The 27,923-nt window shown below is 45.4% G+C and overlaps 2 protein-coding genes and 1 long non-coding RNA gene across 4 annotated transcripts in view; 1 reads left to right on the top strand and 2 right to left on the bottom strand.

Moving 5' to 3' along the window:
- Nucleotides 1–37: 37 nt before the first annotated feature.
- Nucleotides 38–17,590, bottom strand: LOC135371137 (scoloptoxin SSD14-like). 2 transcript variants are annotated; one of them, XM_064605166.1, is made up of 11 exons: nucleotides 17,424–17,590; nucleotides 8,216–8,431; nucleotides 7,451–7,573; nucleotides 6,590–6,687; nucleotides 5,877–6,069; nucleotides 4,270–4,433; nucleotides 3,000–3,289; nucleotides 2,344–2,534; nucleotides 1,450–1,690; nucleotides 403–516; nucleotides 38–317 (listed from the first exon to the last, which is right to left on the bottom strand). In XM_064605166.1, the coding sequence occupies exons 1-11, from the start codon at nucleotides 17,498–17,500 to the stop codon at nucleotides 171–173; spliced, it is 1,854 nt and encodes a 617-aa protein (XP_064461236.1). In that variant the 5' UTR covers nucleotides 17,501–17,590; the 3' UTR covers nucleotides 38–170. The 2 variants fall into 2 exon arrangements, with proteins under 2 accessions (XP_064461236.1, XP_064461235.1); XM_064605165.1 differs by lacking the exon at nucleotides 17,424–17,590 and adding an exon at nucleotides 11,101–11,298.
- On the top strand, nucleotides 11,341–27,743 carry LOC135371140 (uncharacterized). Its single transcript, XR_010415518.1, has 3 exons — nucleotides 11,341–11,592; nucleotides 25,133–25,295; nucleotides 27,392–27,743. It is a non-coding gene; the product is annotated as an uncharacterized LOC135371140 (long non-coding RNA).
- The window catches only part of LOC135371139 (sodium-dependent dopamine transporter-like), a 34,258-nt gene continuing 26,984 nt past the window's right edge, over nucleotides 20,650–27,923 (bottom strand). Inside the window, exons 10-13 of the mRNA XM_064605167.1 lie at nucleotides 27,578–27,677; nucleotides 27,406–27,506; nucleotides 25,982–26,149; nucleotides 20,650–23,506 (exon numbers count right to left, since the gene is read on the bottom strand). Of these exons, the coding sequence (XP_064461237.1) occupies nucleotides 23,414–23,506; nucleotides 25,982–26,149; nucleotides 27,406–27,506; nucleotides 27,578–27,677 (462 nt within the window). The 3' untranslated portion in view covers nucleotides 20,650–23,413. The remainder of the gene's footprint in view (nucleotides 23,507–25,981; nucleotides 26,150–27,405; nucleotides 27,507–27,577; nucleotides 27,678–27,923) is intronic.

Below are 27,923 nucleotides of genomic sequence, written 5' to 3'. Positions count from 1 at the left end.
CGTTAATATAAGCTGACAAATGTTTTTGCAATCGAGATACCTTACAAATAATTTAATAAGTCTCTGTAATGTATGGGTATACAAAATATACAGGGGATGCTGCTAAAATGTTTCACGATTCCATGCCTCTGATGCATGAAATCAATAGCTGCCGCTAGAACTTGGCAATTTTAAACCCCTTCCACGCTGCCTCGTTTTCTGTTGTCCATGTTCGCTGTTACGGTGCCGTCTGCTAGCCGCACGATGCCCTGGAAAGAGGAATGTTCCACTTCTTCCTTGAGTCTGTGTCCAATATCTCGTAGGGAGTCTAGCAGCACCTATAACGATCGTTCGGAAATTTAAGAAGGCCGTAAAGAGGAACAGGGCATTGCAATTGCAACATCTGGCAGTGAGAGTACCAACCCGAGGGAAGCCTTTCTCGTAGTAAATTTCATTGGGAAAGAGCTGGTGGTGCAAGCGAAGGCCATCGATCGCCTGCTTTATGTTCTCCTTCAAGTATAAATTTCTGAACAGTATCTGAAAATAGAAGAGAGACTGTTGTAAGAGCCTCCTCACCCACCAGGGTTGCGGAATGGCGTCTCCCATTCCGTTCCAATTCCATTCCAAGGAATGGAGATTTGCGATAATTCCATTCCTTTCAATTCCTCGGAATGAAAAGGTATGGTCAGTTCCCACTCCAGGAATGGCTTGGCAACCCAATTCCATTCCGTTAGTTCCCTCAATAAAAGAAAAGGACCGGTAGTAACCATACAGGCAAGTTCAGCAGTGCTACAGGAGATTGACATTACCAAGCTCGGAAAAAGCACAAAGACAAGGTTATTTCACTCTTGACCGTGTGCAGGTGTGGTACAAAGGGTGCGAGGGCAGAAACCAGCATGTTGAAACCAAAACTGCCACCAGGGCACCCAGACCATTCCATTCCCATTCCTAGGACAGTTTCTGCCATTCCATTCCAATTCCATTCTGGGCTCTGCTAAATCTGGGATGATTCCGGAATCATTCCAACTTCGCAACCTTGTCAACCACTGTAAGCTTGTTCTTGAGACAATTTACAGTAAATATAATCATACACACATTGACAAAAAAAAAAGTATCCGTAATAAGCAAAGTGAAGGTCCTCATGATAATGAATCTCTGTGTGGGTCCTAACAGAGTTTGTTCGACATGAGATTTCTAAGTGATGTGTAAGCGGCAACATCACTGGCACATATTCATGGTTCAGCTGACTGCAAAAAAAAATTTGTAGTAATATATTCCATTATAAATAGATAACCAGAGCCAAACTGTCCGATTTCTCAAATCCAGATACCAATGAACAGTTTAAGATTACACGTAGCGCATAAAGCTTTGAGAATTTGTTTTGGTATAGATGGTGTTCTGATCTACCGATGGTTCTTTGCATGGTGCTAGAGTTTGTAGTGTATGAAATGGACTGCAAGAAATACTTACAAGAGCCGCAGCTGATGTGATCCTTGTACCACCAGCACCGCCGTACACAATTTTGACTTTACCGTCTGCATCAAGTAAGATCGCTGGACACATAGATGACATTGGTCGCTTTCCCGGCGCAATCAGATTGGACGGGGACCAGTGGACGCCAAACCGATTCGTAGCATTTTCAACAGAAAAGTCATCCATGCCATTATTTAGAATAATACCAGTGGATGTGGACCTCAACAGTGCACCAAAACTGCAAGCAACAGAAATGGCTAGTGTAAAGGAGGATGGAATGAAACCTGGATGAGATCAGTGGCAATGCCACTGATAGAACATGCTCTGCCATTACAAATAACAATGAGAATGGTTTTTAATTCCAAGCAAGCCCTGCAGCTGCAACAATGCAGGCACAGAGCTTACAGTACTGTACCCAGATGTACCCAGAGACTGTACCCAGTGACAACAAAATACGACTGTCACAGTACAGTCGCTACAGTCCATGCTACATGCTGCTCATGCTACATGAGCATAAGAAATTATTCGTTTGACTTGTTCGGTGAATGAGGGCCCTTGACAAGTCGTTGGTAAGCTACGACAGTGTGGGATAATCAGTTGACGCACTCGACCGTTAAACACGAGGTGTGGGGAATGTCATATCTTGATTTTATGAGAAATGGCATCTTAATGTCATCGGCGCTGTTCCACATGAACAGCTTCAATGGAACAACAACAACTGTGGAGATGATGAGTAGGGAGTTTCATCGCCAGTGGAGGTACTTATACTTCTGTGCAGCATCAACAGAATTTTGCTTAATGCCAATGCTTAATAGGTTCCTTACAGCTCATTTGCCTACGTAGTGCCAGAACTGTGCATGCAGAATGCCAAGGTGACCACACCAAACTCACTATGCATTTACGGTGCTCGTTGCAGAAACAGCGTCGCCATTTGGTGCCAGCACTGAGACTTGGGCTGTTCCTTTGTTTTCAGCGTTGAACCCATCTGGACCGTAGTACTCAGGTTCATGTGTCTCCTTGTCAGATATTTTCTGCTCGCGAATAGAGTCGGCATACTGTCTGGATAGCATGTCCGCAACATGCTGCATTGAAAGAGGGAGGAGAAATGGAAATAAGTAACACGCAGCGGGTGCTAACCCAGGTACTGACCCAGCGTCTAAGACATTGAGTCCTGATGCAGTTGTCTACACAGTAGTCTAGCTAGGAGACGCCGTTCAACCAATGATCACAAGACTCGTCTTTACATTCTCACATTAGGCTATCCATGCTCTTGCCATGTGCGATATGTTACAGCACGTCTTTCAGTACATGTAAGTATATTTATCCCTTATGACATTGGTTTGTTACCCAAGTTCTGACTTGACAGTGCCAGTTCAAGTTTTGTGTGTGTACATCACTTCCCACAATCAAAAGAGAACCACTCTTGGCAAAATGAAAAAAAAAAAAAAAAGACAGAGCCAAATCCTTTCATTTGACACCATGCTGAGCACTGATCGTACAATATCACAAAATATCCGAGTCGAGGCGTAAAAAATGCTATATCTTACACTTGAAACATTGACGAAGTCCTCGTCGCCGAGGTAGCTGCGCTTTGCGAAAGAAAATTTGAGAGCCTCTACAAATCTGTGGTACATCAGTGTTGTATCGTCAATGCTAAGGTCCTCGCTGGCACTGGTGTAGTTGTAGCCATCCATGATGTTAAGGATCATGGAAAGTACTGCTCCACTTCCTGGAGGTGGTACACTGTACAGCTTCAGACCTCCAGAAACAGTAGACTTAGTGGCTGCCTTCACTTTGACTTTGTACGCCTTCAAGTCCTCTTCTGTGATCAGCCCGCCTGAAATGCATACACGAAAAGTGTGACAAAATTCCGGTGCGCTTATGGTCTTTAACATTTGTTGTAATGTATATGTATGTATGGTAGTTTGTATGTATGTATGGAGGTATGTATGGTATGGGAGTCTACTGTATGTATGTATAAAACTTGAAATACTGACTCATTCTCATACTGAAATTTAGCGATTCATATTTCACTTTTCTTGATTTTTAAAAGATAGGGTGGATTTCAACCAAGATTGCCTCCCGTTCTGTTATCTCACTTTTGCACGAAATTCCCTAATTAAAGAGCTAGTTAATTCATTTAAGGTAATTAATCATCTTGTAGTTACATACTCTCTTCCAGAAGATATCCACCTGGTCGTAGAACTCAACAGCGAAAATGAAGTCTGTGCTACTCCCATAGCTTTTTTATAAAAATTCTGTAAAGTCTAAAAAGACAAACCCTGTATATGGACATGTTTACATACAAAGCCATGATTGTTTAAAGGGAGACTTCGCGAGGATTCGAAACAAATTAGGTGAGCATAATACCGAACACAAACTACACCCTCGATACTGAATACGGCATTCACATTCAGTTTTTGCGAGTACTTAATTCATAAATGATGACAATAGCAAACGGAAATCGAAATGCGAAGAGCAGAAAACAGAGCTCCATACTACGGCGGTTCGTCCGGAGGAGGATTCCGTGACGTCACCCAGCAATGTCGTCTGCTTCCAAGCCTACATTCTTTCTCCCTTGCCGGATGACGTCAGGAGTGGTTGCTTTCAGCGCCCTCTCGCTTCACGGAAGCGAAGCCCTCACTTCATAACAATTCGTTTGAGAAAAATCTGCGCACTTTTGGACAGAGATATTTCGTACACATGTTCCTGACATCCCAAAGATTACGGATATACCACAGCCTTTGTGGTGATTTTGTTGCGGAGTCCCACTTTAAAGGCATGGAAATGGGCAAGAATTTCGTCGTTTACGCTCACCTAAACGTCTTACGTCTTCCACGAACTTTCGACCTATCTCCCCGCTGTAGAACTCATCCGCTCCCTTCTTCGCAATTTCTTCTAGTGTATCAGCCAGGACTGGGCGTCTCATGTATTCGCCTTCCTTATAAATGTCTTGAGTGTTGTTATTATAGAACAGCTCCCTGAAAAAGGAATGCAAGAGAACTTTACCTTTACATCTGACAGAGCAGCATCACCACAACAGATTTCTCCAGAGCGCTGGTGTCTCTGCTAATGTCTGATACTGGTTCCGAATATACATATACGTAGCCGAACTTGCAATGTAACAAGGGAAGGACGGTTAAGTAGCAAGTGAGCTGGTGATAAGTATCCACGGTAACAAACCCCCGAGACGAGGGACAAGCAGGGACATACACACACAACGTCTCAATGTGTGTTTATGTCCCTTCTTTTCCGTCGGCGTGGGGTTCGTTATCATGATTACGATGTAACGTTATTACACAAAGCCTAGTTATGAAAAATGTGCACTTCAAATGTGCCTATGTAAACACATTTAAGTGCAATCGAATATATATTGGCACATGAACCTCCTTTCTACAATGCTGTCATTTCAAAATTTATCAGAGGAAAATTGCAAAAGTCAAGAGAGAGTTCCCAACACATACGAAAGTGCTTCAACAGAGTTCTGAACAGTCGTGTCCTGAACAATTTTTGTATTATGCATGCACAACGTTCAGGGGCAGACCCAGACCCTCATTTTGGGGGGGTCAGTCAGTTTCTTTCTCGAAGTGCATAGTGGGGGAGAAGAGGGGGGCACGTAATGTTAAAACTAATGGGTGGGGGAGATGCCCCCCTGGATCTGCCTGGACTTTGTTATGTATATTTAGGGCCTGACTTTTTCGGGTTTTATTTTTGGCCAAATTCGGGGGGTAAATATCGGGTGATATTTTTCATTCGAAAATTCGGGTGTATTCGGGTTAAATCCCGTTACGGCATATTCTGTTGTCAGGAATTCGGGTGTATTCAGGTGATTTTTTTCTGTTTAATAAAAATTTGTCTTAACATGGAACTAATGTTTAGCAATGTTATCAAACTTTATTTTAATGCACGCTTATGAGTGTGCCACGCGACCCGGATGTTTTCGGGTAGATTCGGGTTAAACCCGAATTTTACAGATTTCGTTCGGGGGGTAAATATCGGGCGGATACGGGTTTAACCCTAAAAAGTCAGGCCCTATGTATATTATGAGTGACACAAGGGCACCTATACATGCCATTCCTGTTGTATCATATCGGAAGGAATACCGCCTAAATTCAAATTTCCTTTGCGCATCAGTTTGTTTTTGCACTATCATAACACTGACATAAATTACCAGTGTGAAAGCATGCTAACTACCAGCGTAAGATAATTGTTTGCAGACGCCTTGCCATTTTTTTACATTCACACAACGCGAGCCGTGTGTAACAAACTATGATACCATGGATTAAATACAAACTATATTACCACGTCACAAGCCTTCAGGCTTAGGCTGGCCCACTAACGTGATGTATGTAATGTTAAAATGAACAAGGAAATGAAATGTAAGTCAGCATGTGCAATCATGCCGAATCCGATGCGAATCTCACCGAAGAGTGGGTTCATTGAGAACTTCCTGTCTCAAATCCTTCAAAGTGGCAGCCAAATGATATCCAACAGGAAATCCATTACGGCACAGGTGAACTGTAGGGTCTATTAGCGATGACCAATTCAGTTTGCCATACTTCTGATGAGCTGTCCAGTATGCTTTCAATTCCCCAGGGACTGCAACTGACAATGGCCCTGCAGCATGAAACAAAAGTGTTTAGCTTTCACAGGGAGCTCTTACGAAACACAGTTTGCTGAAATTGAACAGCCTAGCACCTTACGTTAAGGGTGAGTGCATTTTCCACTGAATATATTCATGTCTATACAATTTTACAATTGGGCAGTTTTCCTGTAGCCACACAGAACCTTCACACACCCCTCTGTGTTACAAGTAATCAACAGACTTATCTCTTCTCTCATCAAAGCTTATCTCTCTGATAAGCTTGAGATTGGGTTTGGTACACTCGCAGGAGCAGGTGAGCACGGTAGTGATTATCGCATACTTTGCAAGATATGCTAACATACATTATTGTGTACCTGCAGTTCAAAATGTATGGCCCCTTTAAGAACAAATCTTCCGACTAGTGCTACCTTCTAAAAGTAACTCGAAACTGTCAGGAAGTTTTGTTCCCTCAAAGTTAGCACCAAAGATTTTATCACAAGCAATGCCCCCAATTGTAAAACATAGTTTGCAAAAAAAAAAAAAGCATGGTACCTGAATGAAGCAGTGAGCTGTTGCCAAGAAACATATCCGCTGTGGCATCCTGTGGTGCAGCCTCTCGTCCATCTATAACTTCCACTGCATCCGACCCACTTGAAAATTAAAACAAATTGTAACCGTTAGTCTAAGATGCACTTTAATATAGTATATATGTAGTGATGTGCAATGAAACAGCCAGAGAGCAAATATTTGTTTACTCCTAACGGTACTCTTTTAATTGGATATCTGGACTTGCAGCTTTCATAAATCAATGCTTATAATATCTGCAGAGGTTTTCTACATTTTGTATGATTTTGTTTGGCATTAGCTACACTGATAGCACATAAACATATCTTCAAAGTTTACTTTTAAAAGTTGTTGACACTGAATGTGCTTGAGCAGCGTGTAGACCGCATCAAAACATCACACGTAATCCTTGCTTTCCCTTCACTTCATGGCATGCCATGCAATTAGTGTTAAAAAGCAGGGTGATCCATACTAAAGCCAAGTTAGAGGGACCATGAAATGCACTTAGAAGTTTGGTTTATCATGCACCACTTCTGAGCTGCATTTTTCCAGTCTGGTTTCATACTGCGGGTGGAAAAATAGGGTAGAAGTGGATGATGCAAGAGTCATCTGTGTGAGAAAATGAAACTACTCTAGTACAGATAGTATTTACTCTTACACTGGTCCGGGCTACTTCACTGTGAGCATGAAAAGACATGTCAGCATTGGTGAGTGTGACTACATGAACAAAATAGTTGCAGTACATTATGCAAATGGAGCTGTGCTCCTTTGTGTGTTACATTTTATGAAAATTTAACGTATATCTCTCAGTCTTAACAATACTCAGTGTGACATGTTGGTGCTGCTTACTTAATGTACACAGTCATGAAGAGCCCACCACCGATGCCCATACTCTGGGGATTAGCTGCACCGTCACATAGTAACATTGCAATCGCTGCATCCACTGCTGATCCTCCGATTTGAAGAATATTGCTGGAAGGAAATAGAAAGACGGCGTAAGATTATGAAGTAACACCTCACCCTTGACAAGTCATAATCGCAATTCGCGATTAAATAAAACTGGTATCATGTGACACGCAATGCTTCAACAACCCTAGTTGGAGCAGAGAATTTTTCAACCATTGTTGGACAAGAGACACCACAGTGCAATCTGTCGCTTAATATAAGTACTTTTGTATCTCACCGTATATATTTCTGTGTCATGTCTCGTTTGCCTTGTATGTCCCTACCGAAATTTACGTACCCCTCCATGTTCCACAGCAAAATTGTGCTACACTGACCAAGTGGTTGACATAAAGTTGTGCTGCAAGTGCACCTATGAAGTTGCATGGCCTGAATGCACCTCGCATGAACTCTTCGTTTGTGACGAGCTGCTTTTGTGACCACTGCCTTACACATACGAAACCTCGTCACTGCTTTTCTTTCACTTTCGACTACCCAGGTATCTAGAATAGGCAATTTATGCAGTTTTCTGGCACAAGGATATTGAAGATCAAGCTGTGCCGCATATTTGGGTTACAAACATCTAATGCCGCTCGTCCACACTGACGTATTTGTCTCCGTTATCCTACTGACAATATATCGCACAGAAGGGATGTAGCATGTTGCACTTACCTGCCAATAGGAGCACAGGGCTCTGCGTCAGCAATGACGGCTGATTTCTGGAACGTCCTGAGAGGTGATGATGATGCAGAGAAGGTGATGTTGAAGTACTGTGCCCGTTTCTCATTGATGACCGGCAGGCCAAGGGACAATGTGACAATGATTGCAATGACGGCAATAGCTACCACCACCAGTACGATGATGCAGTCTCTCTTTGTAAAGTGAGTGCTGCGAAGGAGAGATGGCAGAAACCATGCAGTAAATATAATATACATTTCATACTGAGCGTCTGATATGTGCATTCGTCTCTCTCATAATTATTACTTCTTAATTCTACCTCAGCACATTAACATCCCTAAACAGGCACTCCACTCAAAAGTGTATTTGTCTTGATACAAGTCGCAGACATTTTCTGAAAAAAGAAAAAAATTCCGAAAAATTCTTCAGAAAAAATTCCGAAAATGCAAACTGAGGAAATTGGTTTAAACGGTTGGTTTAATTGGTATGTAATAAACATTTAATAAATATATTTTTTGGCTATGCTCCTGCCACGAGCAGATCATACAAAATATCAGTAGGGAGTGTTTGCCAAAGCTAAGAAGAGCACAGAGGCTCCGCCCCGGTATGACGCAAGCATGACGTCCGTCTAAAAAGCAGGCGCTGACCAACTCGCTTCGCCACACTGGCTAGTGGCTGCACTTCATTCTGGCTTGGATCTCACACAGAGCATGCCAGTGATTTATCTAGACCCCCCCCCCCCCCAACACCCCTCCCCCCCTCCAAAAAAAAAAAAAAAAGAAAGAAAGAGAAAGAAATGTGGAGGAGACCTCCGGCACACAACGCTACCCCGCTACGAGCGCACGAACCGCCCTCGCGAAGTGCGCTTGGACGGAGCGCTTGCGAGCGAGCGCCTCTCCTGAAGACGGACGGCACGCTTACGTCATGCCATGGCGTATCCTCCGCGAGCAGGGGATATTCGGTACAGAACTCTTGTGTAGAGGTGAAAGACAAAGAAGGAGAAAAATGAAAAGGAATCGAAGAGACGTGGTGCAGAGTATCATGAATGTAGAGCTAGCAACACCACAGTTTTCTTTTTCTTTTCAATTATTATTAGTAGCTTATTGCTGGAAACGTCAATTTAATGGTCACAAAGAAGGACACTGCACAACATGCATACCCTCACATAGAGAAGCAGAAAAATGCTCGAGGGCATATATTCTGCAAGTCCTATCAGGGTCAAGCACGTTCTGCACGTGACGCCCCTTGCACGCGCCATGTGCGTGCGCAAAGCATGCGCGCGAAGTACAGTGCAACGTAATAGTAATCACGGTATATTTTGGGGTTACGTTGGCTCCTGGAACGTTGTTACGTTGGAAATCATAAAGCTTGCAAGGAAAGAAAGTTGTAAGAAGTTTCTAGGACCCCCGATTGTCGGGGCGAGACAAAATGATATTTCCAAAAAATCCCATTCGCCAGACACGTTAGGACCAGCGGTATAGGCAATGTCGTGCCGAAGACTGGGAGGTAGTGGGTTCGAACCCTACCACCGACTGTGCTGTCTGTGATTTTCACTGGGCTTTTCAGACGAATGTCGGCACAGTTCCTCTTGAAGTCGACCCAGGACGTATACTAACCCCCCCTGTCCCCCACTCCTTCTTGCTGTCCTCTCTCTACCTGTATGCCGCTCATAGCTCGCGGCGCGGCGCTAACGCCAAATTAAAAAAAAAGAAAAAAAAGAAGAAGACACATTGGGGCCTACATACGGGCTCCCTAAAGACGGCGATAGCACAAAGATATCGTCACGCCGTCATCGTCAAACCACAATGAGTGAATTTGCCGACCTACTTTACGCACCAAAGGCCATCCGGGTGATTCATACGAAACAGCCCAGTTGCATGTCCTTTCCTCGACATGAGCTGCACAACGCACGTGTAAAATACACTCAACGGAGTCCGAGCTGCAAGAGCTTTTACATTTTTTTTTGTTTTTATTGTTATTAAAGACGCAAAATGTGGTCATGGCTTTTGAAGAACCAACAATACGTCCTATGCAAGAAGTATGGCCATGTAATAGTGCAAATGAAAAACACAAAAAAAGCTAATAGAAGAAAAATGAAGGAGGAAAGTAAAAAAAAAAAAAAAAAACAAAGGATGCTCCGAACTGGAGGCACAAATATACAATTCTATCTTGCAAAGATCACGTGCCGAAGTTAACGACTCCTGGCCACATGATTATATCTCTGTGGAATGTTTTAGGTGGAGAACGTGTTAGTTAGAGTGTTAGACATTCTCTTCTCCCGATAAACTTTTAACTACACAAAGGGAAATCATTATCAACAATGCGCTGAAAGAGACAATGAACGCTAGAGAAACAATGGAAGATAAAACCGAGGATAGCCTTCCATTTCACGCGGAAAAGGGGCATCTATACGTCTATATCCTTGAAACTACGTAGCACCGCCAAGTGTATAAGGCGCCAGGCTTACTAAGCATGTTTCGACGACTCCACACAGGTCTTTTACGCCGATGACTGGGACGTTAGTCACAACGTTGGTCACACGAACAGATAGCACTATTTACCCGAGCAACGCTGCTCGATGCCGTGCACGATAGAGGAGGTAATACTGAGCTGTTCCAGAACATCCTTCTACGAACCCAGCGAGACTGTACACCAAGAACTGTCTCGTGCACTAGGGCATCCCGACATCTACCATTCTACACAACAGGGGTTCTAACATAATACAGGGAACATGCTCAGGGTTGGCTATAAGAGAACTTGTGGCAGGACGCGTTGGTCTTGAAATATGAGCTCGAACCAGCACACAAACATATGCAAACAGATGTCCACACGGCTCGAGTGGGTGACATAAAGCTGGCCAATCAGGGCGACTAACTCACCCGGGCGAAGATGACGGCGTCTTTGAAGCATCTGGATCTTCCTTGATGGAACCGTATGTGTTGGAAGGACGTCGCTGTACGAGCTGAGACTTTTCACCCACTTTGCCACCCATGACACAACACACAATCACAACCCGGTCGCTCTGCAACCACACGCGACCGACAGCGGCAAAGGGTCTTCTGGTTCCTCTCAGATAGCGGACACAGATAGTGAGCGAGTACGAACCTTATCTGACTATAGTTCCGTTCACTACCAATAGCGTACCGAGCTCTGGAGGGTCGCGAAGAAGCTATCTGAGCGTTGTGTTAGAGATACGACATTCTGAGGCAACATCCTCGAGTGTTTCTGCAAGGGATGCGTCTCAAACGGAAACAAGATTTCTTAAAGTATGTATGTGCATCACACGAGACGTCCTCCACAGGTTCCAAAGGTGAAACGAGGTCGTTTTGGGTTCATTGCTGACGGAGCTCTCACTCAAGCTAGTACAGTGGGTAAGCGCAACCAGGCTTGCTTTGTTTTACGAAGTCGTATTTGTCGCTGTTGTCCTTACGTGTATGCCATTCTCAACGGTATGTTAACCACTTACGTGCAATATCGGAGCTAGCATGCACTCCACTTTGTCACGGTGTCTGGGATTTTCAAGAAGGTTCAAAATCTTCCCCTTGCTTCACGCTATGCATACATCCGTGAAAGACAAGTTGGAAGCGCCTTCGGAAGGAACGCTGGCCGAGGAGGTAGTTTACGTGAATGTTGTCAACCGTCAGGACGGCACACTCGCGCAATTTAATTTCACAATTAACGCGCAATTTACGTGCAGTTGCGCGCGGTAACTGCGTTGCAGCCGGCTTCGATTCCCGCAATCTGTCAATGGTTCCTCTCACATGAAGTGCATGTGTAGATATTACATTTGCAAAAAGTGGCAGTATCGTTGTATATTATACGCATATGCGTATAAAATTAAGAAATTCAGGCCATTTGACTTCGCGCGAAGAGTGAGTCCTTGACTCTTGGACTTTGATTAAAGCTCGCCCGAAGGTACCGCCTCTGGCTGAACTGGTAAACAGATAACTGATAAGCGCCATAATGGTTTATTCAATTTAGTTCACTCTCTGTTAGTTCAGTGAGGCGACTGTTGATAGGCGCCTTTGTCACCGAGTGTCACGAAGATTAGGAACGACATTATCTACACTGCCTATCGATTCCTTTTTCTGGAAGCATTAACCGAACGGACGCATTTCTTTTGCGTACGCATGGGGTGCGTGTATGGATCCCTTCAACTCGAGTGGTCAATCTGGATCGGTGGCAGATCCGGAGGGGGTAGGGGGTGGGGACGATCGCCCCCCAAAATACTAGGTTATACTTATACATTAGTTTAGTTTGTTGTTGGTGTTGAAGCGCGTAACTGCCCCCCCCCCCCCCGCAGTTACGCGCTTCAAAAAAAAAAAAAAAAAAAAACGCCCCCCCCCCCAAAAAAAAAGAAAGCCTAGGTCTGGATGCGCATGTTTCAATAGTTTGTCTCTTGTCTGCCTTAGAGTATGCTTATTCACACCTGTACTTCATAGACATGTCGGCACAGTTGTGAACACAGAACTGAAGCTGTACTTCAAAGAATATGAGCCATTTGCCAACAAAAACGTCTACCACGCACGCGGCTGACGTCACGCATGCTACGAGCCATCTGATTGGTACTCCTCTCGTCGTCACGAAGCGACGTCAGCGTTCGAACGCCTTTCGTGGAAGGTGCGATGTATTGTAGCGCGCGTAATGGTGAATACGTGCGCACCTGACGTGCTTGCATAACGTATTGACGACATAGTTGTTTTAAACTTAATAACCTGTGTGCTGATGAAACAAAAGTCACTCTTAGAAGTGGTATTTAGCTATGTTCGATACCCCATCTCATTGATCAAGCAGCCTATCTGGAGCAGCGTTGCGGTAATGCATTACTTTGTATCGCATTACCAGTTATTCATTACACTTCGATAATGAGTAGTAGTAAGTGCACTACTTCGCCCCTGATTCGCCACGACCTGTCGCTCGAGGGCCAAGCGCGACGCTGATTTCAAATCTCGGCCTACCAGAACGGTTTTCACGTGCTGCCGTGTGACGTTTGGAAATGCCCAACTTTAAAGATAACGACAACGTTTCCTGTGTGCGTGTTCAAGATAGGGGTCCAGGAGTGGAACCAATCGCTAGGTGTTCTCCAGTACGCCAACACGTGTCCTGATGGAGTCCCTGATGGAGTCATCAGCCATTTTCTCCTCAAACGGTTTTCGGTCAAAGAAGAATGAAAAACAGAAAAATAAGAGAAAAAGCCTCTACATCTGTGACAAGTAACGAATGATTGGCTGTTTGTCTCTTGTATTGAGCGCACAATAACCTCGGCGTGACAATAAATCTTTACGCACAACTGCACAGATTCACCTGCACCGATTTGGGGAATATTCGGGAGACCGATACCTAAAATAATGCAGGGTTTTGTTATACATTGAATTGAACACAGGATTGGTTTGGGAAAGGGGAGAGAAATGGGACGAAGAGAGCCCCAGCCCGGTACCACCTAATTTTCTGGTGGGGGCAGAAGATTAAGCTATCTTCTAGCGACCGCAGCAGGACCGGCGAGGGAGGAAAACCCCATCAAGCCCGGTGTCCATTCAATCTGTGAAGATAGCCGCCGTGTTGGTTCAGGTCTGGAGTCCAGACCTGGCCGCTTCCATGGGGGTTTGTCCATACTCTGGACAAACCCCCATGGAAGCGGCCAGTCTCCTGCAACGGCTATTTTCTCTGTTGACAGGGTGTTTATTTTGATCCTTTACAGAATTTTTATAACACAGCTATATGAGAGCAGCACAGATGTCGTTTTTGCAGTTGAGTTATACGGCCAGGCGGACATACTCTGGAAACGAGTATGCAACTACAAGATGACTAATTACCTAAAATTCATTAATTTTACTCTTTAATTAGGGAGTTTTCGGCAAAAGCGAGATAGCAGCACGGAAGACAATCCTCGTTGAAAGCAATTATATCTTTTAAAAATCCACAAGCAGCGCGTGCCGTGATATTCCCTGCGAGACCGACGTATAGGGGGCGACACCATCACCTTTCTAGTGTAGATAACACGCCGGCCGATGTTCGGAGTTGGTTATTTTCCGTGATTCCTCTGTATATTCACCGGATGATCACTTGTGCCGCGATGGTACGATAATGTTCGGTTCCACAATGCTCAGCCTACTGCAATGAACACGACATGAGCATGTAAAAGCAGACGACGCGAAAAAGCTATCCACACTACAGTAGTTCATCGTTTCTCCGCAGCGCGCCGACACCGTTCTATCTCGGAGCGGTATGCAAATGATCCGAAACCGAAAAAGCCCGCCTCGAGAGCGCCTCATCTACGCCCACCGAAGCTTATCTAGACCGGAAAGCGATTTATCTGGCCAGCAGATCGGCACCTACTCCAATCATCTCCATCGCTTCAAATCACGTCGCCCTCTGACGTGAAATGACCGCTGTGCTGCCTGCGTTTCCGGTCGCCGCGGTTTCGGCTCATTTGCATATCGAAATTCGGGGATGGATATTTTAACGCACGTGCGTGTTTCAGGATTTGTTAGACGTGGAATGGCTTTCAACGAGGATAGTCACTGGTTCTGCTATCACGCTTTTGAACGAAATCGCGTAATTAGAGTTAATTAATGATTTTTAGGTAATTGGTCATCTTGTAGTTATACTTTCTACGAGAGGATTTCCGCCTGGCCGTACAACTCAATCGCAAAAATGAAATCTGCGCCGCTCTTATAACTTTTTAATAAAAATTCTGTAAAGGATAAACGTGCATCAAACGTGCACTTTGTGATTTTATGCTGAACAAGGAAATGTCGGCCAGCACGAAAAACGGAACATAAACAAGGTCACATGACCAGGCGACTGTGCCACAAGCGACCGCTGGAGTGTGGTTACAAAAATTTGAACCCTGTGCGAAGGTTACACCCCAATGTGCCGAATCCCAGTTTTATCTGTGAGGGAAAAGGTCAACCCGTTTCGGCAAGCTGAGAAATGATAGAGGAGCTTTTCGGCGAGTTGGGCATGGTCGAAAATGACCTAAATAGGAAAGGTGCGAGTAGGGTTGCCACCAGGCCGGTATTGTACCGGCACGGCCGGTTATTTGCTCGCTCTGGCGGTTGCCGGTTGGAAGATGATACCGGCAGCCTTTTGCCGGTATTTGTGACTCAACACCTTTCATAGGGGCTTTTACGGGGCTTTCCTTTCAACATTCCACTACAGCTTGAATAAATCTGGAGCACAGACCGAACTCCGTAGTCACCAGCTGTTTCTTAGTTATTCATTATTATTATCATTGTTGTCTTGAGCGAGTACGCTCGTTCTTTCTTTCTCTCTCTCTCTCTGTATACTCTCCACCCCTCACCCACGTTCCCTTTCTCGCGAACATTTCCTCCTTTCTCTCTATCCCACCTCCTCTCCCTCAGCCGGTATTTCTCACTACGAAATGTGGCAACCCTGGGTGCGAGACGGCGGGCAGCTTACAAGATGAGGGAATGAACAATGGCTCCGGCTGAATCATCACTCAGTGAACTATAGCCGGAACATTATAAATGGTGTTGAAAGATGACACCACGAAGATGACACACGCAAATGGCACTGCCAGCAGTTGGCTATGAAACGATGCAACAATATATTGCCGTTGTATACAGCTAATTACAATATGCATATATGACGAAAAAAACCCGAGACTAAGAAACGTAGCAAAAGCACGCGGAAACATGGTCCGAACACTGTTCAAAAAAGAGACCACAAATATATCCGTAGCAAAAGCAACAAAGGAGGTCGCCTCCGTATCGGACTTCTCAGATTTCTTTCTTGTTTGTGCGTGATATTTTTACGCTCCCTGGCCCCAAAGATTTCCGTATTGCGTCCTTGCCACCAGCTCACATGTTTACTTACCATTCTTTCATTAACAATATGCGCGCTGTTTTGTAATTTGACCACTTAGATTAAGAAAGAAAAAAAAACACTACTGTCGCAACGTTGTGGCTGGTTACGAGGACGATTTCAAGGTCTGTATAATCGCTTATTAACCAAGTACAGCGAATGCGTATTATTGCTTTTCAATGTAATGAAAGCACTCAATGCGAGAGGAACGCAGGTGGTGGAGGCGGTGGTGATGACGGAACTGCTTGCAGTATAGTCGACCAACGACTTAGGCGGGCAACGCCACGACTATCGCAGGGGGGATTGTGCGCCCTGGGCCGACTTCACACGGAAAACACCCCGACAGCACAGCCGGCGCCCGGATTCGACCCAGGTTCGCCTTCAACGCATCGAGAATCAACATTGCGGTTCAGAAATCTCAAAATCGAAACTAAGCGACAACCTGGACATGTCCGCCATGTTGGAGTTTAGATGCGCCACCTACAGGTCATGCAAAACGAATAGTATTAAGATGTCACCTCCCTCCCTGGAGTCTCAGGGTGAAAATCCATCATCGTAGGAACCCAGTTTCGATATGGGAGGCGATGATCTTATAGCCACTATGCCACGGTAGCAAGGTAGCAGGTACCCCCTGGGCCCTGATCGGTAGAGACTAGAACCCTAGAACCACTAGAAGACCGGCGCTGGAGGCCGCGAGCAGAACAGCCAGCGGCAGAGTACATGGGGAACTAGACACAAGAATTTACTGTATTCTGTAAAAACTTTTATGGTGTTGGTGGTGTGCTACCAGGCAGCAAGATCCTCCGGTACTGTTTTGTGTACATAATGTGCCAGCTGAAGATACATGGACTGTTACGAATGTTATCTTGCTTACACATGATATCTCCGGTATCGCTCACGACTGAAAGACATGCACTTACACAGGTTCAGCCGCCCTACAGGACATTTACCCAGAAACAAAAGGCAGTGGAGATAAATATAAGAGCCAGCAAGCGTTTTGTTATCTCGGCAAAAGGAAGAAATGCGATGCATCGGCAATCTTTATGTCACTTGCATGTCAAGTGACTATATAGCACATGACACACGAAGTGACCAAATGAATTTAACCTAATGCGTTATGCAAAAAATCTGCATAATGACAATATTGCTGCATTAAGCACCAGGGAAAGTATTATTAAAAGTAAGCGTACAAAAGTAAGTGTACTATAACAATAGCGTTTTATCTGCATCATTCCTTGCGATACTTCGTTAATGATAGAACAGAACGCATCACAAGGCTTTATTAATCACAGATGCCCTAAATCAGCAACACATATCCTCATGTTTACGTGCTGCACCACGCTAGATTTATCTGAGTTATTATGTAGGTACTCACGCATTGATATGTGCGAAACCTTTCCTGCCGTCTGGGCTCTCGAAGGTGGGAACTGGGGTGTAATCAGTCTCCGACATGTTGAGAACTTCACATACAAACACTACCCGGAGAATAACATCAGCATGAAATGAACACTCGCGCCATCTCCTCCTTCGCCTGCCGGCAGACGAAGAAGTGACACGGGTCACGTGACTCTTGGTTGCCTCCAACTCCGTTCAGGATTCTTGGCGCTACGGGACTGGCGCCAAATTTAAATTGCGTCTCGTTCAATTTTCCTATTTTGGAGTCCAGCTATTTTGACAATGGGCTACCGATTTTTATTTTGTGTCAAACTTTCATTTATCCCTATTTCTTCAATTCACGACTGAAGGAAAGAGGAGAAATGCTTTATTGCTTGGAGCCGGATTTTTATATAGAGAAAAAGGAAGTCAAGAACCCAAACGATGGGAAATTTACATTTCCTTTATTTCATGAAGATATATGCTAATACCTTACTTCTTTTTTGCTAGTTAGCTACGTCCTAAATCAATTTTTTCTTTCAGTTTAAACCAATAGAATCACTGAACTTCGTGTTGTGTATGCAGTGGCGTATCTAGAGCTACCTGCGCCCATGGCAACATGGTTAACATGATGTCCTTGGGGATGCGTTTTCGTGTGGTCCGCACTAGGTTTCACACTACAACCTCTCTAATGGCGGTTGCTTTAGATCATTTATGAATGTGCCAGGTTGAGTGCCTCACCTGGCACATTCACACCCGACCACATAATGGCGCCCCTGTTCACCTGGCGCCCATGGCACCTGTCCACACCTGCCACACCCTAGATACGCCACTGTGTGTATGTCCCTTCGTGTTCCCCTAGTCTCGGGGTTTTACATCATGCATCATCTTCACCAGCTCGCTTGCTTCCTAGCCATTTTTTTCAGAATCACTAGGCCTTGAAAAATTGGCGTTTGATCGCTGTGCCTCGAAGTGGGGAATGAAATAATGAGCCCCTTCACAATAAGGTTCGAAGTCCTATGGTGTCCAAAAATGTCGAAAGAGCGTTGAGGGCAAACTTGTCTAAAGCGGTAACGCCACTGAACTACGTACTTTGTCGTACGATTATGAAACACTTTCGTAATTCTATTATACAACGGTTGTTCACGGTTGACAGAGCCTTTTACTCGAAAAATATCAGTGAGTAAATGTAAACGACTAGAACTTTCGGAGGACGAAGTGCAATCCTTCTCGCGTCAGCGGCACATGCGACAGCTCTCATGGCGGCGTGCAGTGTGTCTGTAGCTGTGGAACAGCGGTGCATAATCAAGTTCACTGTGAAGGAGAACGTCAAACCAGCTGAGATTTTGCAACGATTACGGTCACAGTATGGGGATCAAACGATGTCCAGGGGAAGAGTGTACGAACGGTGTAGAGAGTTTGGCCACGGTCTCTCAATTGAGAGACCGTGGTTTGGCGAAGGGCTGGATATGGTGACGAATGAACCACATGGACACGTCCGTCCGACTGCAGTCACGTCAGTGAACATCGGAGGCGTTGAGCAAGCCATCCTCGAGAATCGGCGAGTAACAGTTCGGAACATTGTAGCAGAGCGTACTATTAGTGTCGGCATACAGTGTGGAGACAATCATTCACGAGCACTTACTGTTCTGCGATGTCTTATGCAAGATGGGTTTCCTGGCACCTCACTTGTGACCAGGAGGGAGCGTGCATGGCAGTCTCTGAGCAGCTGCTGAACCGATTTCAATATGAAGGGGACGACAATCAATCATCACATGTGATGAAACCACGACCTACTAGATTACAACGACCATGTCATAATCGGCAACCCCTATGAGGAGCCCGTCCGCACGATCCGCTAGGGGCGCTATTCATCGGCCCGCGAGATCTACATCATGATTGGACAATGGAAATTCGAATTTTGAATGCGCAGAAGCCGACGTACGATTAAGGTATAGCAGACGACAGCAACAGCTCCTATGAAAACGCGTAGGATGATGATGACAATCAACTTTAGAAAGAAGCATCTCCCATGGGACATCCACCGCTTGTACAAAACTACTAAGGTAAGCTGAAGTATAAAGTATAGCAGAAATTGAGGAAGCAATAATCAGGCCGATGAGTAGTGCCACCGCAAGCTTCCAAATGCGGCGCTGGGAAGGGGTGCCTATGTCATGGTCGTGATAATCTATAGTAGGTCGTGGATGAAAACTGGATGCATCATTTCACCCCAGAGACAAAAAGGAGCAGCATGGAATGTCGACATAAGGCTTCCCCGCCGCCAATGAAAAGCAAGATGCAGCCGTCTGCTGGGAAGTTCAAGGGAACGGTCTTCTGGCACGTGCGGGGTGTCATCCATGTGGACTTCCTGGACCAACGGGTCACGATTAATGCCCAGTACTACTTCAAGTTAATAAAGGGTCTCGTGCAAAACGCAATAGCAAGAAAAGGCCTGGGACGTTGTCCGGAGGCGTAATTCTTCTTCGTGACAATGCCCGGATTCACACGGCGAATTTGACGGTAGGGAACCCTGGCCGAAATGCGGTGGGAGGTTTCGCCCCATGGCCCTTACAGCCCAAATTTAGCCCCAAGTTACCATTAGTTTGGTCCCCATAAAGAGCACCATGGAGGAAAGACGTTCCACACAGATGGAGCCCCCAGCAGCACAACATCTTGACCCAATATTGGACCGATATTGGCACTGCCGGGCCAATATTGGACCAAGATTGGACCGATACTGGCAATGTAGGCCCAATATTGGACCAATGTTGGGCCAGTATTGGCAATGTCGGGCTAATATTGGACCAAGATTGGACCAATATTGGGCCAGTATGGCCAATATCGGTTCAATATAGGGCCAAGGTGTTGTGCTGCCTGGGGCCCTCCAGAAAGATGTCGTGCAGTGGCTACGACAGGCACTTCGTTCTACGCCAAAGGCACCAAAGGGTTGCCACAGCGATGGCAACGGCGTCTAGATGCAGACGGTGAATACTCTGAAAACCTGACGTTGTTTGGTGCTTCCCGAATTTTCCATTGTACTGAAATAAAAATAAAAGTTTCGGTCAACGACCCTTGTAAGGTACAAACTTTACGGGGAATTAAAGCATTGAAGAAATAGGGGGGGGGGGGGATAGGCTTCCTTGCTATAAGAGGATACCGATACCAGACGGCCAGCACAAGAGAAGTGATGAAAAGTGACGCAGGAAGAGATATGCAATAAGTCGTGCTGTGGTGTTCACATACTTATTTCGTCTACATTTATTGGGGGCATAAATGCAGTCAGTTTATCTGCTCATGTACACCCACGTCCGACCAAGGAATTCTTTCTGCAAAATAATACAGATTAGAGCAAAGTGATAAGATATGTACACGGTAACAATGGGATCGCAGGAACTTACACTTTGTGCTTATTCTCCTGAACCAAAAGTACATTGCCACATATTCATCACGCAAAGAAACGTTCAACAGAGCAACTGCCAACAAGGTGACCAACGTGGCATGAAATAGCGTGAAATCAGAAATTCGCAATAGGCTTAACAATAAAACGTAGTCAATGAATTCATAGATCTTCCGACGTGTGTAAAATTATGTGAGTGTATGATTTACAAACAACGTGCATAAATTACACCACGTTACAAACGTGAAACCCTGTACTGCAGGGTTGCATGCAATTACAACAGGACACCGGCTATATATTCGTGAAAACCATTTCTATTATAGTATACACAAAGCAGAGTACTTCGTAGCGAAATACAAGAGAGCGTGGTAAAGAAACCACCCAAGAAATATATTATCCCATACCTGGAACCACGTGGCCACACCGGCAGTGTGTGCAGCTTCCATTCTGCACAGTTTTGCGTCACGCACGATAATCGCTAGCTGGCTCACGCTTAACATATATATGGGCGATGTCTCGGTAGAGTGTATCGCGGAAAAGCAATGCATCCTTACACGATATCGGTATCTACTTCCTCGAAATGGCACGCGGCGCTTGTTACACTAGTGCACCCTGAAAACAGTGATTCACCGCAACTTGAATCGAACCCGTAAATTTTCTGTGCGACACCCTGAAACGGTGTAATCCTCCCATTTTAAAAAAATCACGAAAAAGGACGATATCACCAAGGCACGGACAAAATGCATTTTACACGTTGGAGGGATCACCTAAAAAATAACATAACGCGATCACGAATAACATTAACATATGTACAGTTTCGATACTGGGCTATGGTACCAGGCTACACAAAAATGAAAACTTGATATATTCATCTGAAAACGTTTACGTTTACAAACTATCGACATACAGTACAAACGCCGTAGCCGAGCCAGTACACGCAGTAGCCGAGCCTTATTACATGAAACGTGTGTGCACACAGGCGACATTCTTCCAGAATATTCCAACAGACGACACACAAAACTTCAAAACACACAACACATGAGAACCTGCCACCAAGCCACAAAATACTCCGAAGCAGACGATGGTGTCGTCTGCTATGTGTACCCCACTCCCGATATTGGTCAACATGAGACGCGGCGGAACTTCCGCTTCCGTTTGGACTTTTCCTTCCACTGGAATATTCCATGGGGATGTCGCTCGTGTGAACACACGGAATGGGTGAGATTCCTGAAGACATAAACGCGGTCTCTCACGTGGTGCAAGCAATAAACACCACTCACACAAGTTGGTAAAGTGAAAGTATAGTTGAAATCGATGAGGTCGGGGACGTCATGCAAAGCACTTGTGCTGGAATATGCTCGCACGCTTGGAATCTTCAAACAATACATGAATGTGACGCATTTTTCGTTATCTGCGGTTAATAGGAACGGGTACAAGTCACCTTCGCCAAGCACAGAATAAATCGGACTACATATATATCTCCACCATACTCCCATTCACGACTCATAAATGCTAATGCCCCCAAAAAGACAACCTCACCTCGATGATAAATTAGACCGAGAACACACCTTTGCCACTCACATGTGTTCTCGTGTTGTTGGCGGCCTATTTGCACCGCGTAAGTGCGTGCATATTCCAAAATATTTTAGCACATAAAGCCCCCCGGCCGCGTAAAGTGTCAGTCACATAATGTACACGGCAAATACATGAAGACAACGCTGCATTTCAACCACGCAAATTTGCTGCCGAAAATAATTGAGCGAATGTATGACACCACTACTCTTCAGTCACTCGGCACATTCAGCGGGACAGCTCATACAGTGGTGACAATGCGCAACTGGAACACTTAAGATGAGTATCAGATCATTCGTGTGGTGTACAGCGAAAGCATCACGAACCACGTCAATATCGTAACTATTATTTGTGTACAAATAAGAGCTTAGTATACGTTGCTGGACTCTATATGAACTCCAACTAGATTCAAGGGGTCTGCTCCTTCCTTTTCTGCTAGAACATATAATGTCGCTGTTCATCCAACTGCCACAGACGATTTTCAAACACAGTTGCCCTGTGGCACAGAATGCCACCTGGGTATCGTGATTGGTGGACTAATGCCCTCATCGGCTGACGGCGGGTCGTTTCCATGACTACAGAAAGCGCGGCTGTCATTGGCGGACTGCTAATGACTACGTCACGTCGCTTCCCTACTGAAAAATCCTATATGTAGATCCTCATATGATGTTATTGGATATAGGACCTATAAGTGGTGTAGGTACCACAGGGGTTATAGGTTTTATAGGAATAATATAGGTATTATAGGAGATGTAGGACCTGCGTCTCCTATATGATCTGTACACTGCGTGTATGCTCTCGGACCTTCTTGAATCTAGATGGCGCTGTCTCTACTGTAACTCTACCGAGTAACATTACCCGTAACGCATTATTCTTCCACATAGAGAGAAACACGACTGCAAACGAACTCACACATGTGAACATTCAGATCATTGTACAGCACACAGCGTAGAAAAGCTGTATACAAGGGAGGTTTGTGGAAGTAGTATACACTGCAATCGAGTTTATAGCATACGAATGGGCTAGACTTGCGTCGGCACAGCGATGGGCAGCGAGATGTCCTTCTTCACATCTTTCTCTGTGTCCCGCCAGGGTGTCGTCAGGGTCCGTAAGCGCTGCGCACATACGTCAACAGGAGATTAAAGGGGCAACGAAGTGACATTTAACGTTTCACTCATCAAGAGCACAATATTCTCGTTGCACGGTGCCCGAATGAAGCAGCCATCGGCTTGCCCCGACCACGTCAGCAGACCTACGAGCAGCCGTAAGCTTTCGTTGGCCAGCGAAAAATTCGTCTGCTACTGCTGTACCGGCGCTTCGGCCGCGCGTGGCTACGTCACGAGTCACCTGACTGGCCCTCTCATCGGGACTGCGAACGTCATCAAGTGACGTCATTGCCCTCACGCTCTTTGAAGGAGTGGAGAGTTTCTAGAGGTGTAAAGATCAGAGGCCGCTCGCGCACGCTAGAGGTCAGTTACGCTAGTTGTTCTTTCGGAAGAGCTCGTTTTTTTTTTTTTTTGCACAACACGCCGCCGTCAAAACGAAAAGGAAAATGTGATGAGGCATTTCACTGATCTTTTAATGTGATGAAAAACGAGCCATGTCCAGGCCTTTCAAAAGGCCTGCTTTACTTGACAACATGTCGCTTTTTGTCCCTCTTAACGCGGAATACGTTTTTACCATGGACTAACCTGACTAACCGTCGTAGTCCCGCTTGACCCCCAAGGGCGTTTCAAGAGGTCCTCTCTTATTGCTTCAGTCACGCAACTGTCTTCCTCGTGCTATCCTACTGTCTTCTCTTCACCTAGCGTTGTATTCCACCCTAAACCCAACGACAATGTCGCAGTGTTCAGCTCTGTTCGAATCTCACTCGGGACATTCAAGGGCTGTTGAAAGATGGTTCAACGCGTCCTTGAGTGAAGGGAACGCCGAGGGAAAGCGCTGCGGTAGAGTGTGCTTCGAGAGAGGACAAAGAGAGGAACCCTTAGGAAGCGGCACTGAGCTCTAGGGATCGCAGAGGGAGGGGCAGAGCGGGAATATGGAGGAAAGAGCGAGGGCCCCTTGATAGGAGCACTTTATACGAGACTCCAGAGACCCCTGAGAACGGAGCGAGAATCAAGTGTCGGTCGAGTCTCGCTGGTTCAGTTATGGTTCAGTTTACATTAAACAATAAAATGGCGTTTTGTAGGAAGGAAAAGATAACGCGTTGGAAAACAAAGGTAGCGACGAGCGCGAGGAACCTTAGGACCTTGGCCACGGCGTCATTTCAGATACGACGCGCGCGGTAATGCATGTACGCACGAAAATACGTAAGAGCCTCTCTTTTCCCCCGACCCGTTATTGGAGCTTGACCGATAGTGCTTCAAGTGCACAAAACAGATCCGATCGCCTGTAAGTGCGGGCTCTGTTGCAACGCCGTAAGTAAAGGCAAAGCATCGAGCCATACGACAATGGTTATTCCTGTTGTAGGGCGTTATCGCGAAACGTACAAAGGAAAATAGCCGCCGGGAAGAGTTATAACGCATGGTATACATTCATTCATACTGACTGCTACGAGTAATAGCGCGTTGCTTTGACGTGTAGTGAACCGTATACATTGACCGAACTAGTGAGACGTCTGGTTGTGTAATAAATTTTTCTCTATAAGCAACAAGCAGTATGCATGCTGTTTACAAACACACGCCGCACAAATAAATAGTCCCATGCTGATGTGGTGCTAATAAACAATAATGCATTTACAGGCGGTCTTCTCGAGATTGTCGAGCTGTCTGCCTTCCTGACATGGCGGTGTGCGCTGCTCGAGGGGGCGACTGTACGTCCTGGGACGACTTCATAGGGAACTGTGCCCTCACTTCGCGTCTGATATGAAAGCCAATATACAAGTGTGCCAAGTTATATCAACGGGCAAGTATTTTTCCACTGGTGGTTCTTATCGGATTAATTTCTACCAGTTAATTTTCTTGATTTTCTCAGAAAGGCTCACACTGGCTTGAGTGCGCATCAGTGATTTCCCCAGAAATTCACTGCTGGGGGGGTGCCGAGCTTTCAAGGGGGCGGGGTATGCTTGCTTGGTGAAGGTTCCCCTTAAGGAATTTTTCCAGGAAGGAGTGGAGTGCTGGCCATGTCACGTCGACGATTGAAGATACCCGGGTTCGAATCCCGGTGCCGGCTGTGATGTCCGGGGTTTTTCCCGGGTTTTCCTAAGACGCCGTCAGACATATGTCGGCACATCCCCCCCCCCTCCCCAGAGCATTTGTCATGACCTTGCCCCCCTCTGTGAGGCCGACAACGGTGAGCAATTAATTAATACTTATTATAATTAATTATAATGATAATTAACTGCTCTACGTCTCGTGACAACGATTACCAGTCGGTTTGTGGACTAATTTCGCCCACTTGAACGTTCATCAACGTCAACAACAACAACGCGTAGACTGAGTAGTACGAGTGCAAGTTACCCGCAAGCTACATGTCGAGGCAAGAGACCTTGCGGCATGTGATTGTCTATGCGTCACGCATTGATTTTCCTATCCCGCTGTACATCGCCTGGTACTCTTGTCTTCTAGTAAACAAGTGGCATATATAATCACCTCTGGTAAGGTCCCAGGAGTCCTAATGAGTTTCCAGATGGCGACGACTGGTATACAAAGCACAGATGAAGCGGCGATGCAGATACCCACCGCGTCTGCACTCCACGGATACTCGTAGTCGTTGTACTTCAGTCGTTCGTAGTACACCAGGCCACTCGTGATGATTATCTGATAACAATAGGTATAAATGTATTTAAAAAAAAAAACGCCTGTTCCTAAGCCCTGACTTCTGGCAACTATTTCAGATTGGTTCGGTAGTCCTGTTTGAACACAGTCCTTTTATATACTTCATCCTCCCATTATTATAGTAGATATTCCTGCGAAGTCTGTGATACCTCATGTGCCTTGCACCCGCGTGAATGTGCAAAGCAGAGAATAACCTCACACACTTAGAAATGAACTTCACCGTGTGTAGCACGCTCTTAGCCAACCATCATCTCGAATGATATCGTTATCGTCTCCCGTTTTCAACAAATCAGGGCAGATAACGATATCATTCCAGATGATGGTTGGCTAGGAGCGTGCTACGCGGTGAAGTTTCTGTTTTAAGCGTGTACACTCTTAGAAATGAACTTCACCCCGTATATAACGCAGCTAGCCAAATATAATAGGGAGTTTTCACCTACGTCACATTGTGACGTGGTAGTGACGTCGCATGATCGTAAGCTCCTCCCAGTGATGGTCACTTTTCGTGCTAGCGGCATTGAAAGATGACAAACTGCGCTATATTTTTCAATGCGACAACCACAGTTTTCATAAAAGAAAATGTGAGAACGAAAACGACGAAGTGTCTACGGAATAAAAGAAGGGTACGGACGCGACCGCATTTCGAAACACCATTCAAGGCTTCGTTTTCGCGAGCAAATGCTAGATAATCTCTGCAGCTGCGCCGAAAAAGTGACCACCACCATGGCGACCAAACGCGTTCGTTTGACGTCATGTGAAAGCACCCTATACCGAATGGCATCGTTCTCTACCCTGTTTTGTTAAAAACGGAAGGCGTACGTCTTTTTGTAACACTTATGGAGTTATGTTAATTGTCACAAAAAGGCGTACTCCTCGCGCTTTGCACAAATCAAGAGTTCTGGTATATCATATGAATCGCTTTGCACTCTTAAAAATGAACTTCACCACATAGCACGCTGTGCTAACCAACCATCATCTCGAATGATATCGTTATTTGCCCTGATTTGTTGAAAACGGGAGGCGAACGCCTTTTTTGTGTGACAATTATGAACAGCATAAGTGTCACAAAAAAGGCGTACGCCTCCCGTTTTCAACAAATCAGGGCAGGTAACGATATCATCCGAGATTATGGTTGGCTAGGAGCGTGCTATGCGATGAAGTTCATTTCTAAGAGTGTGGGACCACGCACCATGCGGCAAAATAACTTTTCTTTTTCCCTTGCAGCTCTACGCGCTCACCAGTATAAAGAAGGGAGCAACGCCTGCCCAGCAAAACTTCCACCAGCAGCCTACGGGAAAACCGAGCATTTCCTTGATGTCCTCGGAGAAGCGGCGTATTCCTGCGTATCGCACGTATATCAACAGAGATAAGACTGCACGAAGTGAGAAACGTCACGAAGAAACACCGTACCGTAAATCCAGGATACGGCGATCGCTTCAAAGAATACGGCGATGAGGATGGAGTAGCTCGCTGCATAGCGGTCCAACAGGGTCACGACATACACTCCGCCCTGCAAAACAGGCCATTAACATTTCGTGAGCTCGCTTTCAATTACAATAAATGGCGATATAGTTTATTTCTTTGGCATTTTTCTTTTGTCCCTGCAAGTTGCTTTTGTGCTTTGTGCCTGTTGCTTTGCTGCTTTTCCTGCAAGTTGAAAGTTTTCTTCGCCGGAAAAACAACTGCAGCAACACTTTTTCTCCTGCTATTTAGGGGCAAGGAAGAAATGGCCCTTGTGGGAAGGCGACAAAAATGA

This window comes from Ornithodoros turicata, chromosome 10 (assembly GCF_037126465.1).
Source record: "Ornithodoros turicata isolate Travis chromosome 10, ASM3712646v1, whole genome shotgun sequence".
Lineage (NCBI taxonomy): Eukaryota > Metazoa > Arthropoda > Arachnida > Ixodida > Argasidae > Ornithodoros > Ornithodoros turicata.
This window is presented reverse-complemented; position numbering and strand designations above follow the sequence as displayed.